At 35.9% G+C, this 20,254-nt stretch overlaps 1 protein-coding gene across 19 annotated transcripts in view; it reads right to left on the bottom strand.

The window, feature by feature from the left end:
- Nucleotides 1-20,254, bottom strand: part of SORBS2 (sorbin and SH3 domain containing 2) — a 156,179-nt gene that overhangs the window by 17,916 nt on the left and 118,009 nt on the right. For 7 of the 19 annotated variants that reach the window (XM_027676573.1, XM_027676574.1, XM_027676588.1 and 4 more), the window contains 9 exons: nt 19,675-19,758; nt 17,504-17,560; nt 13,318-13,370; nt 12,463-12,650; nt 8,707-10,266; nt 5,685-5,776; nt 3,014-3,060; nt 1,598-1,712; nt 1,373-1,501 (listed from right to left, as the gene is read on the bottom strand). In XM_027676573.1, coding sequence (XP_027532374.1) covers nt 1,373-1,501; nt 1,598-1,712; nt 3,014-3,060; nt 5,685-5,776; nt 8,707-10,266; nt 12,463-12,650; nt 13,318-13,370; nt 17,504-17,560; nt 19,675-19,758 — 2,325 coding nt within the window. The remainder of the gene's footprint in view (nt 1-1,372; nt 1,502-1,597; nt 1,713-3,013; nt 3,061-5,684; nt 5,777-8,706; nt 10,267-12,462; nt 12,651-13,317; nt 13,371-17,503; nt 17,561-19,674; nt 19,759-20,254) is intronic. The other 12 variants (XM_027676592.1, XM_027676585.1, XM_027676591.1 and 9 more) reach the window with 5 other exon arrangements.

The following is a 20,254-nucleotide window of genomic DNA, read 5'->3' as shown; positions in this document are numbered from 1 at the left end:
AATATGCAACAGTGACTGTTATGCCCATTTTTCCTTCCAAGTGATGAAAGTTAAACAATAAAACCCATGCAAGTGCTTTGTTGTCAGTAAAACTGAAATAAGTGGAGGTAGAAAGCTAAAAAATGAGTCCATATGAGAGAAAGAAGTGCTTTTCCTGGGCAGTGGCTCAGTTTAGTTTTAGAGAGCTCAGTAACTGAAATGGAAAACATCAACTTTCTACTCAATCTTTCTCTGTAGTGAAACTTCATGAGCTACCCCCTTCTTTGTTTCACATGATGTGCTTTTTATCACATGCCTTTTTGTAACAAATCCTTCCCTATTAATTTTGCATTTTCTTGAGTTTCTTTAATTTTGTTTCTGTAGCTGATAGGTGGAATTCACTAAACCTATCTTTAGTGAGATGGAACAAAAGAAAACCAGTGCAAGGTAACTTTTCAAAAAACCCCCAGATTTGCCTGTCAAGATTATGACTACCACAATAAACACAGAAGGTAATTTTAAAAAGAAATAAATTACCAAATTACTCCCAACCCATAATTTCTCTAAGTTCCTATTCTTGATTTTTTTTTTACACCTCTTTGACATTTACTAATTTCTAATGAGTAAAAAACACTCGTTATTTTCAGTAATGCTGGATTAAGCTCTAGGTCAGCAACAACTAACCATATTCTTATTTTATTTCAAAAGAAAAATAAAGCTTTTCTGAACTCTAATTCTTTAAAAAACCCAAACGTATGAGGCAGAACTTCCCAGTGGATAAGAAGTACATACTACTTACACCTGAGTATTTAATATCTGCAATAATCAAGTTTCTCTATAGTGGTGATATTCCAGTGTCTCACAAACTTCAGAAATTAAACAGTTATTTTGCTTATGTGCAATACAGTGTAACTACCAGGATGTGCATAGGAATGGCAATAAAATGTTATAAAAAGCAGACTGTTATTAAATGAAATATTTGCAAGAACTGATACATTCACAAAAAAATCTCTGAGCCTTTTTTCTGTATCTTTTATCTTCTGTAATTTTTTATTTATTCTAGATTCATAATAATAGTGACAGCCAGGAATAATTATTAAAAAAAAGGAATGGATAATTGAAGAGAAAACTTGATATTTACGTGGCCAGTTAACAGATGATTGCATATGCTAATCTACCACAATCCAATTTACATGCACAACACATTTATGCTATTTTCAGGCAGCTGAGAAAGACTGTTAGCCAACAAGCTATTATGTTAGTAGTTTCCTACCATGACATTGCTTTGTGCATGGCAAATTATGAATGGTGAGTGCACCAAAGCACAGTATTGATTTGGTGTAGCAGTAGACACTTTCATGGTGTTTTGATGGAAGATAGTTCTAAACTGTACCTTTCTAAGTGATAACTCCACATTTGTGTCTGCACTGAAATTGTATTTGGCAACAGCTTCTCCAATCTCTCCAATTTGTGCAGGGGGAGGGGGCCTGGCAGGCTGTGCTTTTTCTGGAGGAGACAGTTTCTAAGGAAAAAGAAAACCCACAGATTTTCATCATTTTCATGTGGTTTGTGGACTTATTACCCAAATTAATTAAAGGAATTAAAACAGAGAACAAACCTCAACATAAGAAATTGGGAATATTCCAACTCTTCCGTGGTGCTCACCCTCATACCAGTTTTGATCAATTTTCCTGAGGATATAGACAGTATCTCCTTTCTTAAAGGACAGCTCTCTGTAACAAATTTATTTGTATCAGATGTTTATAGCTTTACATTTCATTCCTCTACCTGCATAGTTCCTGAGATCTTTACAGTTTGGAACTGAAACAGAATGTAACAAACATTTGAAGAAAAAGTATCATGGCTGTGGTCATTTACCAGTTGATCATACCATAGAAAATCAAGTGATTCACATTTATAGCTTTACATTTAGTACCTGTAAGTTATACAGGCCTGTTTTACACTTTGATTCCAAGGAAGTATTGCTAGTTACTACCAGAGCACTTAGTATAGCGTCTGCATGCAAGTATGATGTCTTTTGGATCACCTGTTTAAGTACTGCTTTTATGACAGGCATCAGAGGGATATTCTTTATGAAATCAGTAGGAAAAACCAGAAAGTATATCCCATGTCTCTATGGCCTATCACTACCTTTTCATAGCAGAGCATGGTGTGCTTCTGCTCTACATGTTTTTCTTTCAAGACAGCTATTCAGAAGCCTGAAGAACACAGGATCATGTTCTCACCATTTCTGATATTCAGAGCCTGTAATATGTTTAATGTTGAATACCAAAAAAGGGGAATAACTGAAATCACTAAAAATATTTTCAGATCCTGGCCTGGGAGATCTTTGCTGCATCATCCATTTGGCTTTTCAACAGCTAAGCTGCTATTTGGATAATTCAGGTTCTGAGTTTTCTCCCAGACACAGCTAATGTAATTCTAGTGTCAATGCTGGGCCATATCTGAATATTGTTTAAATGCCCTGGATCATTGGAACAACAGCAGGAATGAAATACAGGCACTCTACTTCAACTCTCTCATATCCTAAATTAGTGGTTCCTGATCTTGTATTTCTTATGGACCACTGTTGTCTTGGTATGGGACTTCTCACATCCTGCAGAGAGCCTGTGTAAGTTAAGACAGACAGGAAGTTGTTGAAGCATTATACAGAATCTTTATAACCCCATTATCTATGACAGTATTTTACCTTGTGTAACCTGAATAGAATTCACAACAAATGAAAAGCATTCAGTGGGTGGCCCTCAGGACCTGTGCTCTAGAAGGCTGAAGATGCACAGCCATTCATGTGTTCTAACAGATACAATGGAGGATATAATAATTTAAGACGTTTTTATTACAACGTAACTTCTCACACAGTTTGCTAATGCAGGGACTACCTGTGCAAGCAGGGTCCTCATTTCCACGGCATTTGCTGTTGAAACTGGCTTAAACAGCAGTTAAGCTGCTACAAGTTCTAGAAAGAGTTTGCTTGAATCATGAGTTCTTAAATGAACAAAAGTCTAGTACTTACTTAGAAGTCTGAGCTTTAAAGTCATATACAGCTCTAGCTGGCAGTTTCTGAAAAGCAGGCAAAGTGATTAATACATTCAGGTAGTATTACTATATGATAAACATGTTTCAACTTTTAAAAAGGTGACCAAGACTCAAAATGAAAAGGATGTGCTTTACAGTAGTTCTTGCAGAAATAGGCAATTAAATATATGGCTTTCATTTTTTTAAGGCAGTTAGCTGTTTGAAACTTAGTTTTCTAAAAACAGAAATAGCAGCTAAATTTTAATACAGACTGCTTTTGAATTTTATGTTTAACAGAACTACCAAAGTAAATAAAAAAGTTAACTACGCCAATGTAACTTGTAGGCAACTAGCTTTTTAGGTACAACGTAAATTCACATACCTAATATTCTGTAGTATTTTAGATGCTTTCTCTGTTAAATTTGTTACCTTTAGGCTAATTTCAATTGCAAATACTGTATCACTTATATATACATATATATGAGAAATTACTCTGACAGCTGGAAATTATTGGGAATATTTTGAATTTCTATAATCACATTCATAGTTTTAAGAAAGTCTGAGAAACACAGGACTGGAGTTGATCTCCTGAGTCATGTGTGCAGCTCTCTTGCTATTACAGGCAATCACGTTATATCACTCCTATCATATATTTATCAAGTTCTATCATGAAGTACATGCAAGCTCAATATTGTTTCAAAAATAAACCTGTTAAACAGTCCTACCTCTCCTCACCTGTGCAGCTGAAACTTAAACTTTCACTGTTTTCAAAGCTCTGCTGAAAACACGAACTGTGATCCGGCCCAACAGCCTCCCTCATCTAGTGTCTGCAGCTGACAAGTAACCATCACCAGATACTTCAGAGGAAGGTGCCAAAAGTGATAAACAGTATCACATGAGGGTATTTGGTGAAATTCTTCAGTGTTTCTCTGCAAGTACTTGCACAGATAAGATTGCTACATTTAAAAAAAATTTCTCTGTAGGATATACTAGTGACTAGCATGAGCTGATTATGCTATTTCTGATAGATGCTACTTGTAAGGATGTAAAGGTGCGCATCTTTTTATGAGAGGAATAAAAAGGGACACTTGTAAATTTTGCATTTTACTTTTACTCCACGTATTCTTGACTGGGTTCTCTCCCTACTTGTAATTTAAAGGCTAGCAAATATAGCATACCTAGAGTATTGTCTTCATTATAACAAAAAAGTCCCTAAAGTTATTGCAGGGGTCCTGTCAATTTGAATTTTGTAATACTAATACAATTTTCCATTACAGGTCTAAGCCTACATTTAAAAGCATTTTCCTGTTACTTGCTGTTGTTAAAAACAGTCTTTTAGACAGAAGGTGATATTCATATCATCTGTAGCTAAGCCCTTTTCACTCTTCCTTGATTTTGGTACAGCTGGTACTGTAACTACTAAAGCAAATAACAGAAGAAAGAGGATAATATTAAAAGAACAGTGGAGCTGATTAAATACAAAATACTTTGCACTTTACAAAACATACTGGAAATAGAGAAGCCTTTCTTTCATCTTTTAAAATTACAGTGATCTTAAAAATCGCTTGTAATTTAAGTATTTTATGTATTTTCAAATTGAAAAATGACTTTCTATGTCATGAGATTCTTTAAAAGGAACACATAACACAGCTCCTGGAACATTTTTTACCTCTCTTTTGTAATAAGCAGTCTTTTTTTTCTTTTTTTTTGTTGAATCAGACTCTTAATCAAATTGAAGCAATATAAACATGTCAGTGGACTGTAAATGGATCTGAATTCAGTTCTAACTGTACCACCATTTAGCAAGGTAGATAGCCCAGAGCAAACCCTTAAATATTAGCAATTAAAATATAGTACTCTCTTATGCTGCCATTATTTTGTGCAATATTTTAATAAAAAACAATCAAAAATGTTAACAATCCATAGTCTGTAGATGTTGGTTAATTTAAATGTACTTCATGATTGAATAAAATCCCTGAAGCCTGTTTGGAGTGCATTTACAGTTACATCTATAAGTATTCTTAAGATACTAAATAATACACTTCATTTTTCAAAGTGTACTTTTCAGTGATAACTTTGTGTTACTTTAACGGTGGTATGCCTGCTTCCACAACCTCTTCCAAAGCACTAATATGAGTAATCGGTAAACAATTACCATAACCAACTGTTACAAACATTAGTGTTTGCTCTAAGGAGAAGTGGTTTTGTCTAACACACTAACGACAGTGGTTTTCCATTTCCAAACAAAAATAACGGTGAAATATAGATGTTTTGTATCAGTTTTAAACTACCAAGGCAGTTTCTTTGTGTGATGCTTTGGATCTCAAAAGAGCCTTTCCCGAGTCACATCTGCTCTTCTCTGTTCCAAACATCCTCTCTTGTCAACTTTGACAGAATCTATCAATAACTAGTAAATTTATGTTCATATCTATTTAATAGTAAATGGAAGTCCACAGCTTATTTTACAAAACTTGATATTATTTTAATTTTTGAAGTACCAATCCTCCTTAATGAAAAAGGAAGATGCTGTCTCATCTGATGATATGATAAGTAACTGTTCCTTTGGTCTGCATTATTACAGTGTCTTAAAACCAACACAAATCTTGTCTTAAATATGTTACCGATTTCCCATATGGATATTGCTGTGTTATTCATTGTTGTTTCACTACCTCTTTGTCTGTAGTTCCTCTTCTCTCCCTTGGAGTAAATCGTCCCACATCAGTGAAAGCAGAAGAATAGCTTCCAGGAGACTCCTGGTCTACTGAAAACAGAAATTACGTGAAACTACAGTAAACAAAACCATTCAAATGTGTAATGCTGCTTGGTTTCATTAGGGAGGTGAAAAGATATTGAAATCTATTATTTTACCTTTAATAGAAAGAAAAGCACATGATATGATGGTTAAGTGCACCTTCAAAGAAAAAAAAAAGATACTAACTCTTAAGCAAAGGCAATGGCTGTCCTCTGATCCACAGCAGAAGAAAAGATATGAGAGAGGATCAAGAGAGCAAAATTATGCCTCACTGTACAAAGGGATGGACCCCTACTGGGCCAAGTGGAAGACATGACAGCAGTACTCGGACTTCATCAGGTTGCATGACACTGTTTCGGAATGCCAACAATATAAACACATAATTACATGCACAAAACATGATTCAAGCATGCTTCAATGAGAAAATAGTGAAGTAATATTGTTTCCTCCTAAGTGATCTAAGATGCATTTCTACTTTACCAGGGGCACATGATAGGCAGCACAAGGGAATTTAAAAAGAAGTTATTTCATAAAAACAACTCTGTTTTAAGAGATGGAATACAAATCATTACTCACCAATCTATGTGGCAGACTTCTCTAAAATACAGTTTACCAGTGTTTATTACAGGATGGTATCTTTTCATGTTTTAGTAAGAATAAAATGAAAATCTTATACATTCTATAGCTCTGCAAGTTGCCATTGTGAAATGAAAATACAATAGAACTATTTCAGATCAGAGGATGAAATTAATTGCCTCCCAACTTTTGAGAACTACGGTTTTAGTCTCCTACTTCCACAGTGATATTTGCTAGTGAAAACGTGATAGATGTTTGTCTTCTTTGACTTCATTACCACAATCTGTTCTTATCAAGTTCATACTTTTGCAAAGGAGTACAAGTGGTTAAAAAGAAAGGAACTGAAAGAAGGTCATCCATTATGTTGAGGTCTTACAGAAAAAAGATGTAAATGGTCTCTAGTGGGCTATAGGCTAAACCAAAAAAATTGAAGCTATTGATAAATATACTGGAGGCAAAAAAATGAGATCATTGTATTATTTATGCCATTGGTTGCAAGCCTGTCACTCCCAGCAAGCATATCACAGTCCCAGTTCTGGACAGGTTTCTTGATATGGCATGTGTTCCTGAATGAGGATCTATACTCACTGCAAAAACCTAAAGATACAATTCCTCCAAACATACCTATTATTTTTTTTCTTTATTCTCTAGCAGAAAGAGAAGGACATGGAAGAGGAGTGAAAATGCAGAAGCTTTAGGAAAAACAATTTCCTTTATTTCTCTACAGCTCTTTATGCAGCCAATATTGGTAGTTTTCAGTGGTTTTTTGCTATGACCTTGGGGTCTCTGTGTGATGGTGGCTGCAAGAGACACACACAGATCCAACAAACAGGAAACTTGATTTGAAGTAGAGCTCAGCCATGACTGGTGCTGATGGAAATCAACGGAATATTCTGCTTTACTCATTCTCCATGCCACTTTAGGGATATTAATGCTGACAGAGTGCATCGCTTTCCTTATGCCAGGCTCCTTCACAGCTGAAGAAGCTATCAGAAGTCCACTGTAATATGTGACCAGTGCAATTTCCAACAACTTTAGTCTCATCATGTAGTACTGTCAGCCAGCGTTAATCATGACCAGGCCTCATGTATGATTAATTCAATCCTCAACTGCGTTTTATAGCCCTTTTTTACCAAATCTTTTATTCTAAATATGTCTGTTATAACTAGTTAAGAAGAGATGGTAACAGCTTGAATTCTGAGTTCTCTTGAAATACATATTTACTATTGTGCTACTTGCAAAAGTTACACAAAAAGATGTGAGAATAAAGGTAAGATGGGTCTGATCAAATAATGCTTAATTTACATATTAGTGACATTTCCTCTTCCATCCATTTGTGATTTCAAAAATAGCTTTGTAATTTCATTAAATTCTCAAAGATACTCTGTCAAAGGACTCTATGTCTAGAAGCAGAATTCTTAAACTAAGAAATGGCACCATTGAAAAAGAGAAATAAACTACAGACTTGCCAAAGATATTAATCTAAAACATCTAGCATACAGTTTGTGCATTCCTGCTATGGATCTAGTTTGTTTCTTTTAATATTAAAAGGTTAAACTTTAAAAACACTTTAGGCTCGAGCAAATGTTTTTGAGAAAAAAAAGATGCAGTATAGCAACAAACAGCTCAAAGGAGTAACTTAAACTACAGACTGGTCATACTCACCCTGACAGTTTCATTCCAGTTTTTATTATTGAGAACTTCCCTTTTAAGAGGATAGGAAATTTCTCAAAACTTCACAGATACATCAAAATTCTATGAAAAGAACTAGTTTTGCTGCCACAGAAATTGGAAATTTATTGTTTGAACAGTGGAAATGCAAAACTTCCTAAAATGACCTTAACATCTATTCACAAAAAGTAATATAAAGCATCGGATTCATAAGAAAACAGAATCAACTTTCTGTGATACTGGCAGAATTAACAGCATTTTAATAGCTTACATTTAACAAAATAACACATTTTAGATGCAAATTTTTTTTCTTAATTAATAAAGGAAGGATTATCTCCATATTGTTTTCAGTTTGATCAGCATCTTATAATGCATGAATTCCCCTTCTGTAAGATATTTTTCTTGGGGAAAAACCCCCACAATACTTAATAACATTACTGTAATTTATAGAACTAATAATCAATGAGTTGAAATGCACTGTTACTTCAGTTGTTCTGATTGCTGTAGTTTGTGAATAGATAGCAAATTTGTCTATCCTCAACACCTATGTGAAAATGACATTCTTCATTAAGAATTTTGTGGGATGAAAGCTTCTTATAGACAACACAAAAATGGAATGAGAAAGGGTGGGAAACACGGGGAGTAAGGCTGGATAAGTCAATCACAAGGATAGAGGAAGAAAGTTAATCCACCTTGGAAACACAGTGCACTATCGTTGTTGTTAGTTGCATCCATGTCTGGAAAAGAGGCACTAAGAGGTAATCTTCCACAATCATTCTGGTACAGTGGATAATGGATAGCACCATCTTGAGGCAGTGGATGAAAAGGCTGGTGCATGGGACTCTTTTTCAGAGCTTTAAGAGATGAATTCCTTTCTGGAATGTCTGGAAGCAGCTCAGTAATAAGTCTGTGTAATATACTGTTGTCGGGTAAGCTTCCCCGTCTTTTTTCAGCTTTAATTTGGTCACAGATGTCTTTAAGTGCAGAATCTAGTGCTTCAAATACAGATGACTTGCATTTTTTCTTTTCGGTTTGTTTTTTAGGAGCTGCACTTTTTTTCCTCCGGAAAGGCACTGGACTGACCAGGAATGCTATCTTAGAGAGGCCAGATTCTGCTTCCTGTCTCCTTGGATCTTCAGTGGTTTCTTGCTTAGCCCTTTCATGTTTTAGCATGGTAGTGAAGCGGGTGTAGGATGCTGGGCATCGCCCTTTGCAGGAGCTAATGAGATGCCTGTGGTGGTGGTGATGGTGGTGGTGGTGATGGCCTGATCCATAAAAGCTTTCAGATGATGTGAAGGAAAAGTGATCAAAGTCACTTTCACTACAAAAGGATGAACCCTCTATCTGGATAAAGTCACTGAGATCAGAAACCATTCCGTCTTGATCACTGTCTGAAAAATCTATATGTGATCGTTGTGGCTCATCACTGGTCACTTCAATATGAATTGGCACCAGGGTTTTAGACTTGTAGCTCTGTTGTACCTGAGAGGGATGTCTGACTGGAGTTTCTTCTTCCAGCAAGGACTCGATAGAAAATCGCCTCTTTGGACACAAGCCATTTTTAGGAGGCTCTAATGTAGCAGTTGACAACATTTCATCACCAAGGTTCGGCATTGATTTTGACTTCTGAATTAATTTTTCAAATTCAGATATTCTGGTTGGCACCATGTCTCTGGGCACCTCTTCAGTAGAAGACTCTCTCCAGCCTTGAAGAATACCTTTGTGCTGTTCTTTTTCATACTGCAGTATTCTGGACTTCACAGAACAAATCACCTCGGAATTCATCAAGTCCTTGCGATTGATGCGGTGCATCTTTTTGTACATTTTCAGGAAACCTGGAGCATCATGTGCAGATCTGTGACGAACTCTTGATCTACCACTACCACGGCCCTCAACATATGGGGAGTTCCAGTTCATTGAGCAAACTTCTTTGGAATCCTCCTCACATAACAGAGAGCCCATGCTTTCAGCCTTGGCCTGTGCATCAGGAAAGCTATCTCGATCATCTGTTAACAGATCATCACAGCTACGAGATTTTCTCTTTGGAGAAGCATTTTCTTCTGTGCTGCTCCAGACTTCTGCATTTTGGCGAGTCATTTGCCAGCCATTCTTGTAGCTAATTGCCCTTCTTGAGTCATTTGGAACAGCTAAATGTTGCCTGTAAGTGCTACAGTAATCTAATTCATTTGAGGTGTTGTGGTTGTGCACTGAATAACTTAAAAGGGATGGATATACTTTGCTAATATCCCCACCTTTATAATCCACAGAGCAGCATGGTAAAAAAGAGACATTGCCAGAAATTAAAAGATTCAGAAAGTTGGAATTAGCATCAGTAAGCATTAGAAAGACTAGAAAAGAAATAGCAATTAGTGCATTTATCAATTTAGGTCAGTACATAGTCTCCTACAGCCTGGGACAGCAGAGCTAATAATTAAGTTACTTTACAGCTGTAAAAATGCTCTCATGACAATTTGAACAATAAAAAGAATTCCTTATGAATTATGGTGATGTTATCCCCTCTGCACCCCCCCCACCAAAGTAACATAAGAAAACAAGCACTAATACCGATTTTTAAGCAGGTCAACAGAAAATAAAAGCTGCAAAAGATTTAAAGATGAAACCAAACAACATATATAGATGTCAGTCAAATATTGACTTTTCCAGCATTCTGAAAGAAGCTGCTCAGAATTTTTAAGCTCTATAATGCTCAGAGAGTTTGCAGCATCTGTATTCTAACATAGTTAAGATAAAGATAAATCTTTATATAAGATCAAATAGGAAATTGCTCCCACTCTTTCCCTATGTGATAGCACTGAAGGGAGTGGTGCTTTCTACAGCTTATGGAGGGCAGAACAAGGTAGCTCAGGAACTGCTATACAGGTGTAAAGGAAGATGTATCAGTTCACTTAGCCTAACCAGCATGTAGAAAAAACAATAACCCTTAGATTGACTTCCATAACAAAGCCTGAGTTTTCAAGGAAGTTTTAAGATATATTTTTATGCACATGCTAGATGCAGAAATCATGATGAGACAAATTTGGAACTGTGGTCTTTCATAATTGCACTGAACTTTCAAACACAGTCTCAAATGACAACATTCAGTTCGGGAAGGATGCTTCAAAAAGTTCAATCTGCTTTCTAGAGAAAACTGAATCTGGATCAGAAACCAAAACACTTGACTTCAAAATTCATGCTGATCAAACAGTTTATAGCGTGCTCCTTCTTTAAAAAATTGGTTAATTTCAAGAAAAAATAACATTCTACAGGTGTCATAATGCTGGGAGAGAATGGAGTGACACAGTTAGGACACCTTCTGAAAGTTAATTAGCTATGGTAGATATTCTGAACTGAAGGATTTTCAAACACAGAAAGTGTTTAAGTGTTGGTAAGTGCTTATTATTGGTGGTGAAGTCAAATGTACATGCAGGTAAATGGAGTTTATAAACTTTTTACTCCCTGGCCTGGTACACAAAATGGATAAGTTTATCCACTTCTAAAATTACTGCTGTAACACCAGGTTTAAAATACATTTGCTTTCCACCACTTCACTCTTACTATTCCTCACTGCTTTTCTTTGTCTCATTCTGTTGCAGAGGGGATATTATGTTCTTTTCAATGGGAATTTACTTTTACAGAGGTTTACTGATTAATATACCTATAAAATAGAGCAATTAAGTGAATAATAATAATAATTATAATAATTTCAGCAGAAGGAGACATATTGTATTCAGTGTTACTCTATATACTACTTCCATCATATGTTTTAGTGGAAGCCTTTTGTCTTTCTAAAAAAAAATCTACCGAAACCGCCAAACCCAAATGAACAACGGATTCTGTGATCTCTTTTCTGAAGAGATGTGAAAAACAGTAATAGAATGGTGAGTTACTCGCAAAAAAAGAAACTAATTAGGTTGTACCAGCTGTACTAAGTACTTCCAAGGACTTACTAAATAAAAAATCAGACTACGGATGTTTGCTTGATTAATTTAGGTCCTGATAATTGACAATGTCTAAGACATCAGCTGTAGATTTGAAACACCTACTATCCTGGAAACATATCTTTAGTCTTAAAGGTCATTTGTCTTGCACTTTCTCAGTATACTAAAACCAGTTTTAAAATCACAGTAACCTAATAAGACAGTAGTGGAGTTAATAAAAATTTATGGGTTTATATATTGTGGTAGAATTCATAGTACTCATTTACTCAATTTTCTTTTGTTAGAGTAAGCAGTTGAAACTGTTACTTGTTACAAATCCAGCTTTTTATCTTAAAATTACACACATAAGAATAAACAACTTAGCCTGTCATGAAAGGCCCAAAGCTGCTGCTTCATATCACATCTCCTGGGGAAATGCACTGAACAACAGTGGGCAGTTGCATTTGCTAGCAATGTACTGTACAACACATCATCAGAAGTTTTCTGCTAACAAACACAGCCTCCTCTTACCTTTTGCTCTTGATGGAGAAGAAGGAGACGAGCTAGTTAAAGGCTTTCTAAGGGTGGTACATGGGCCTTGTATGTCTGTACGGCCCAGGTTAGGTCTGTTTGCGTTCTGATCACTGTGTGCCCTCTGATGACTTACAGCAGGTTCTGACTTCCTTCGCTTTCTGTAGTCACTTGCAGTACTTGCAGAACTACGGAAAAAAGCAGTATAAGTAGCAGTCTAATTCTGAGATCAGAATTTAGGATTTTAAAAAGTAAGCTCATAATTATATTATTGGTTCATAAATTAAAAAATGCCAGAATAAATACATCAAAACCACGTAAAGTGATGAAACACTGGTCTCATACATCTTACAGCATATTTCACAGAGAAAAGATAATTTGTTCGTCACCTGACTGTTTTAAAGTTTTATGCAAAATAACTATGCCATTTTCTCTGAAATAAATGCATCAAGTTTTTTTAGGCTATTTGTTGGAACTAGAATTTTAGTGCAAAGATAGGGAAAAGAGACTGAGAACAGTTGGGGCAGCATGCTCAGGGAAACAGCACTAAGGGTCCTGCAGGCAGTAAGGTTAAATGATAAACTGCTGTTGAGACAGAAGCTCGGGAATGTTAGTGGAAAGACCTAGAATACAGTATAGTTTACTCTGAATGTAAAGAGTAAGTCCTTGCAAAACTAAAAATCTACACATCAGTACCAAAATATGAACACTTTCTCCATGTATCTCTATTTTGTCAGTAGCTCACAAGTTGAGTGTTACAATCTGACTCTTCACATCTGCTGATTTCAGGGCCCAGAGAAGACCCTTAAGGCTGGATAATCTGTGACTGCTGAAATAATGTATAGTATTTCTTACCTACAGGGCCTGTCCAGGCCTCTGTCTGTTGAATAGTGATGATATAAGGAAGTCTGTGAAAACAAATACATGGACCTGTTATATGTTTGTATTTGAAAAAAAGAGTGGCAATTTTTGCTTATCATGTTTGATTACTCTTTGTTACTCTGTGACAAATCCTATAAAAACGGACCATGATGATTAACATCCTGGGCACTCTGACATAGATACAGCGATATTTCATGAGAACAGTTATGCAGCTTTTTTTGTTAGATTTCATTTCCTATTCTACTTCGGTAATGTTTTTTCCTTTAAAGCACTGCTAAATAGTGATCCAAAATCATAGTTTTCCATGCACTTTTCAAAAATACATACAGAACAGCTGAAACAAACCTTTACTGTAGAAACATAAAAATCTGAAAATAATTCCTTCATGTGCAAGTGAGGTCTGCAAAGCTTCTCCTCCCCTCGCAAAGTTACTCACCAAAATCTCACAATCAATTATAGCCAGAAACTCTTGTAATTCCTATGATGTTTGTAGCCACACCTTATAATCCTGGTAAAAACAGTTCTTATCATAGAACATTAGTCATTGCTTATGGAGTTACAGAAGTAGCTACTGCACGAACCCTGGAAGATGGAATGGAGTACTGCTCCATAATTTTATAATTAGTATAAAGTCAACCATACATGACTACAAATTTTAAATCAACCATTTCAAGCCTTCTGTCAGAATACTACACTCTGGTAACTAGGTATGAATCTAGAACAAACTACACAATCCCTGAGATATTTCTTCAAGCAGTGAGGTTCAAGAGTTAAACTCGTTTCAAGTTCCTGGCATGTCATTTCAGAGCTAACCCAATGGACTAGAAACAGAACGATCATATAAATTTCTAAGCTGCAGGAAATATTTTTCCCTTTATAAAGAGCCTTCTTGACTTTTTCTCTGTATGGAAAAAACTTTGTATTGAAGGACTGCAGAGGTAATAGCACTCATGGCCTGTATAAGTGCTTTCTTTTGTTAGTTTATTTTTTTTTCTCTCAGTGATTTGAATTGCAAGTTCATGAATTGCAGCTTCACCCAGACTTGCTAAGTGACACTCTGGTATACCTCTAGAAGTCACCCGTAGTCTAAGAATACTTGGGAACAGATTTCATAAGACTGTATACTTAAATGACATTCAAGAGTAACTGCTTAAACTACTTTTACAGGTGGGAGACTATAAAAACAATATGGTTGTTCAGTTAGAGTTGTCAGTCGGCTTTGTTATTTAAGACCTGCATCACATACCAAGTGATCCCATTAAGATATTAACTGAAGCTTTAATTTCTGTATTATACTAAAATTTATTATACTGTGGGACAGAGAGAACCACACGAACACAGCACAATATGAAACAAATGTTATCTAAAACTTGAGCTAAGATAATTCCAATTTCCTCAGTACTTTTTAACTCTAATTTAAATCACATCCAAAACAGGTAAGAAACCTTTCGACTTTTGGAAAAAATGGCAGCTGAGGTGTAAACAGTTAAAAGATGCTAATAATTCAAAGACTTCCTATTTTATTTCTCAATATTTGGAATGTGTATGGGGTTCATGATGAGTGCACTACTTATCACCTCTTCTGTCCAAACTAAGTATCATGCTATTTGTTTTTTTTCAAAGACATTCTGAGGAAGGTATTTATTCCCAAGTCTTTAGTGTTCATACAGTTCATATTTTCAAGTTTTTCTTTACATCCTCTGAAATCTGAAAAGTACTTTGTGACAACTCTCCCACCGCTATCGAAATTCAATAATTTTAAGATATATAGCCAATATTATGAGGTCTGTCTACTATAAAACCATAGAAGCCAGACACAGAGTTGCTCACACCAACAGCCAGTATAACCACAGTGAAGCAAAGGCCTCAGGCCAGTGTGCTTCCCTATGCTTCCCAAAAAACATTGAGCCTGTCCTGGAAAACGTCAGAGTCTTATTTCAAAACTGGCCACAACTACCTTCATCTTGATCAGTCACTGCCATGGTCTGGAACCAGCAGAGGAAGGAAACTTGGGATCACAGGTGATCTCTGTTAGGAGTGTTGCATGAAGTGGCATAAACATTGCAGGCAGATTGTCATTGTGGGTTTTTTTTGTGCAGGTGCCAAACACTTCCACTAGCAACCATCTATGACATGATAGCGGCCAAATGGCCATGAGGCAGGGATTACTTTCCACCATTTGTAGTGGCTCCAGGGATATACAGACCATGATGTAACTCCCAGGGGTGGAACAGATCCCCACTGCCTCCTATGGAAGGCAGTGGGTAAATCACACAATGGAAACCACACCAGAGGGAACTTCTTTATCCACAGCATTCTCCAGGCCATAAACTGTGTGTTAAGTGATCAGCCTAAGATGTCTAGAAGTGTGTGCCATGCCGAAGTTGACTGCTGGGTTACTGTATGGCTTTTGCTTTTCATCCTTTAAGACTCTCCTATCACCTTGAACGTAACTTGCCCTTTTACCCTTATTTGATGCCACCTTTGAAGTTTTTACTATATGAAAGACACTGCATGTTGCACATTCTACAATAGTAATTTTTACCACAGGCATATGTTTTTTTTTATAGAGTGCGTGGAGTTTATACGTTCTGCCCCCAGGTAGCGCTTCACGGATATGGCATGTAGGGAAAGGTGAAAGTAAACAGTGGATATGATTGGTTTTTACTGCTTGTTTTATTGCTTGTAGCTGTCCTATCAGCTCTTAGGTATTTACTGACCCACTTTCAAGTGGTTCAACTGAACACATCTCCCCTACTCCCCCATCTCCAAAGCTAATTAGTCATCTTCCAGAATATTCAACACTGCCCTACATGAATAAAAGCCACCTGACAAAAATAATTTAATATTGGAGATGACAAATCCAAACTACCAAATACAGACTTTTTTGAATAGCTTGATTTGGTTTTACTAAAAAAATGAGATATACATTTAAAAGTAAGCCTATATTTTAGCCATTTTCATGCATCAAGGCTTTAATGATGACCGAAAATGAAGTTAGGAAAAGTAGACAAAAGTTGTAAATAACAAACATGCTTCTTTGCCTAATGGCTCTAATACTTTATCAAGTTATTTTGAATATTGTCCTCCCACCCCACCCCCCCTGGAGAAATACAAAGTTGCTGTAGACTTTGAACGTGATTTATCAAATTCAAAGATTATTAAAGTTTCAAAATTAAAGACAGAAGTTTTTGTAAGTTAATTAAAGAGAAAAACAATATTACTTTACCCAGACCTAGTGAACAAGGGAATATTTCAAACAGTCATGTTAGGGCTTTTAAATTGTCTTCCTTGATGTACAGAGGACTAAAAAGAATTAGCAAAGGCCTAGAAGCTTATTGTTTCAGAGAACTGAACTCAAATTTCCCAACTATGAGGTTTTTCTAAATATATAGAGAGCTTAAAACCAAACCAGAGTAATTTGCAAACAATTAAAAATTAAGACCACAATTTGAGGTTAAGTTTTGGAGAGACTACAGAAGATGAATCACGAATACAAGCCACCATATGAAGCAAAGCTGCCATTATAGGAGTCACTGACTTTTGCCCTAACGCTGTAAAAATGGGGAGGGAGTGGAGAAGGAATGAAAGTCTGAATCTCTCCCACTCAGAGTAGGGCAATGACAGCCCACTACCTGATCCTGATGAATTTTATTTGGAGTAGCAACAGTTCTAAATTACAAGAGGATTATTAATTGTGGTTTTTATCTGATTAGCTCCATAGCCATAAATACTTAATTGGAGAAATGACAGCTTAGCCACAAAGGCTTTCACTTGACATATAGAATTTGAAGTCAGATATTTTAATTAAAAATTACTACTGTAGTGATGGATAAATTGTGCAATGCACCTGCCCAACTCTGAAAAGTGGGAACTTGTCAAAGAGTTAGAGACGTATGGACGGTTGTGTAATTCTGAGTGTTAATCTCTGAGAAGTTCTGGGGATAAGGACTCACAGTTCCTAGGATAATAAGATCAACATCCAACTGCACTAGTGATCTGGAAAGATATGAAGACAAAGATACAATGATTGTGAATTAAAAATGTCTCATAGCTATCAGAAGGAAACCACTAAATTTTAACAGATTTAAGACATAAATGGCGAGCATTCCAACCCTTCTTCCCAAGAGAATCATCCGAAAAAGAATCATTCATTTACCTCATTGGAAACACCAGAAGAACTCTCTTGAAAATAGTCCAAAATCTTTTTAGGTGGCTGCATCATAAAAGCAGAAGTGTAGAGATGAAATGGAGTAGAAACAATGGCAGCAAGGAATGAAACATATGGAAAAGGTGACACAGTTAGAAACTAAGTGTTGACAGCATCAGATACAAAGAGTGACACACATGGGGAGAACGGAAGGATGAATGTGTTATATTTTTAAAATTATCTTAATAAATGTTAGTAACATTAGGTGGTAAAATTTACAACTGGGATAGTTGAATAAATACCAGCAGTTTTTAATACTGATGAGACAGAAGAGTGTAAAGCACTAGAGTTATGTTCTGCTGGAGAAATCTCAATCTATTTTATCTTAAAGGTTATCATTATCAATAAATTATTTTTGACATATTGTTCATCAGAAGAATGTATCTGGACTGCTTCTGCCCACCTAGAGGGAGGAATGACAATAGGGCTTGAATGGCTGGATAAAGGGAGATAAAAAGTAATCAGTGAAAATGTGATACATTATAGACCACTAGACAACAAAGTAAACCCAGATATATTTAACTTTTTTTTTTTTTTAATTTTCAGATGGTATTCAATTGGTAATTTTTTAAAATGTTACAGTTAAAAAAATAAAGTTTTAAAAGAGTGTACGTGGTTTTGCTTCCTATTCTGGTCTCACTGAAGTAGCTGGGAGTTCTGATTTTGCCTTATGGCTAGCTACAAAAAGTGACTAAGGTATCCAGAGTGCACCTGTGTCAAGTGCTCAGGCTCCTCATGTAGCCTGGCATGCCACTAATTAGAATTCTGCGGGGCCTCCAGAGAATTGCTGGCTAACAGGGAAAGAAAAGAATGGGAATATTTTAAATCCTGACACTCTCAAGTTCATGTCTATTTGGAATTTTCTGCCTGTGGGCAGATGCTTTTGGTTTTTTAAGTAAAAAATCACAGTCAGAATCCTGGGGAGCTAACAGAATACTTAAAAAGACTGAGTGAATGATTGGATTTACTTCCCTCCTTCTTCTAAGGCGATTTGAACTCCTGTTTTCCACCTGTCTGGATACTCTAACCATCCTCTTAGACATTCTTCTGGGATGAAGGCATTTGCTATCCTTTTCCTAAAGATGTTAGAGTATACAGGAAAGAATTTGAGCTTTATGGAGCAAGAGAGAGTGCATGCAAAAGGAAGACCAGGTGCATCTTCAACCTAGTTCTTGAGGCACTGTGCAGGGAGGAAGTGAAACCTAGTTCTCAGTCTTGCTTAAAGGCAATGCTACTGTTTTACCCTTGTAAAAAATACATAAACAGTCTCTGGTGCTTAGATACAATTAAGCCTGTGGTATTTGCAGATTTGCAAGTGCCTAGGAAATCAAAGGTGAAAAATGGAGATATTTCTGATTTTTAGGTGTTTCAACCAGATGGAACTCTTCAGGTTTATAATTTTAAACATAAATGTTTGCAGTAGGACAAAGGTAGCATCTGTTTGCCCAAGTCCTTTTACTGATACTAGCTATTTGTGAAAATAGCTAATTGTGAAAATTTGTGAAAATTGGAGCAAAACTGAAGTACAAGCAGGTGTCCAGCCTGAAAACAGAGCAAACCAGTATCTCTGTGTTCAAGTACAAAATACGTATTCTGGACGTATGGATATAAGAGAGGAAAACAGGGAAAAAAAATCAGCATTTACTGCCATAAGAAATTTGTATATGGCTTCCTACATTTAAATTTAGACACATTCCTTCAAGTAAAATACATTATTTGCAACTTAGCATCCCTAAAGCAAACTGACATTTTTCAGTTCTAAAAGATTGTTCAAAAATAATCCAGCCAAATGCAGAAGATTTAGGGAGACTAGAAAAGTCTAGACTAGAAAGTACCCCTGTTTATCATGCAATTTACCTTGTTATTACATATTTACACACTACTATATGTCTAACACACTCCATATTAAAGCTACTAATGCCACTGCTCTGGCAAATTAAGAGTCTTTTTGAAAAAAATATTATTTCAAAAAATAAATGTGATGAATTTATTGCCCTTTCTAAAAAAAAATCTCATATTAATTTTACTAGCATATACTTGCTGAATTTGGTAATTTAAATTCCTCATTATAAAAATATTTTTTCCTAATGTGTAAACATTAATATTCTGTCCTCACTTACCGGACGTCCAAACTCCAGTTCTGAAAAGAATTTATACCAGGGTTCGTTTTCTAAATCTATGTCATCAGGGTTTATGCGATCAGTCTGGAGCAGTTGTGAAGGAAAAGGGAAGGAAAAGGTACACACTGAGCAAAGTGCTAGAAATGCCATGTCACTTTAACAACAAACAGACAAAGACAAAACAAATATGAGGAAAGAAATGGAATAAAATCAAAGAATGAAGATGGTATTTAAGATAGAGAATATTCTTGTTCAAGAGCTGACACTGACCGGTAGTTTTAAAACTTTTATTTTTGATGTTCTTCCAAAGGCTGGAACTTGTTAAACATTTTAAAATTACACTTTTAAAGCTAAGAGGACTCTTCGACTTTTCTTTAAACATCATTGAATTAGTTAAGTAGATTTAATCCTACTAAAGATTCCTAGTTAAGAAGATGGTTTAAGTGATTTTCATCTCCAGCATAGGCAAGAAATTGCCCATCTGATCAGCAATAAAGACATAACTTTATCTGTATTGCTTTTGGCCATTCCTTGTCTTCTCACAAAGCATGTTAATTCTGGATCTTGCTGTCTTGAAGCA

Source organism: Neopelma chrysocephalum, unplaced genomic scaffold, assembly GCF_003984885.1.
Source record: "Neopelma chrysocephalum unplaced genomic scaffold, ASM398488v2 Primary Assembly neopelma1_42, whole genome shotgun sequence".
Taxonomy (NCBI): Eukaryota; Metazoa; Chordata; class Aves; order Passeriformes; family Pipridae; genus Neopelma; species Neopelma chrysocephalum.
This window is presented reverse-complemented; position numbering and strand designations above follow the sequence as displayed.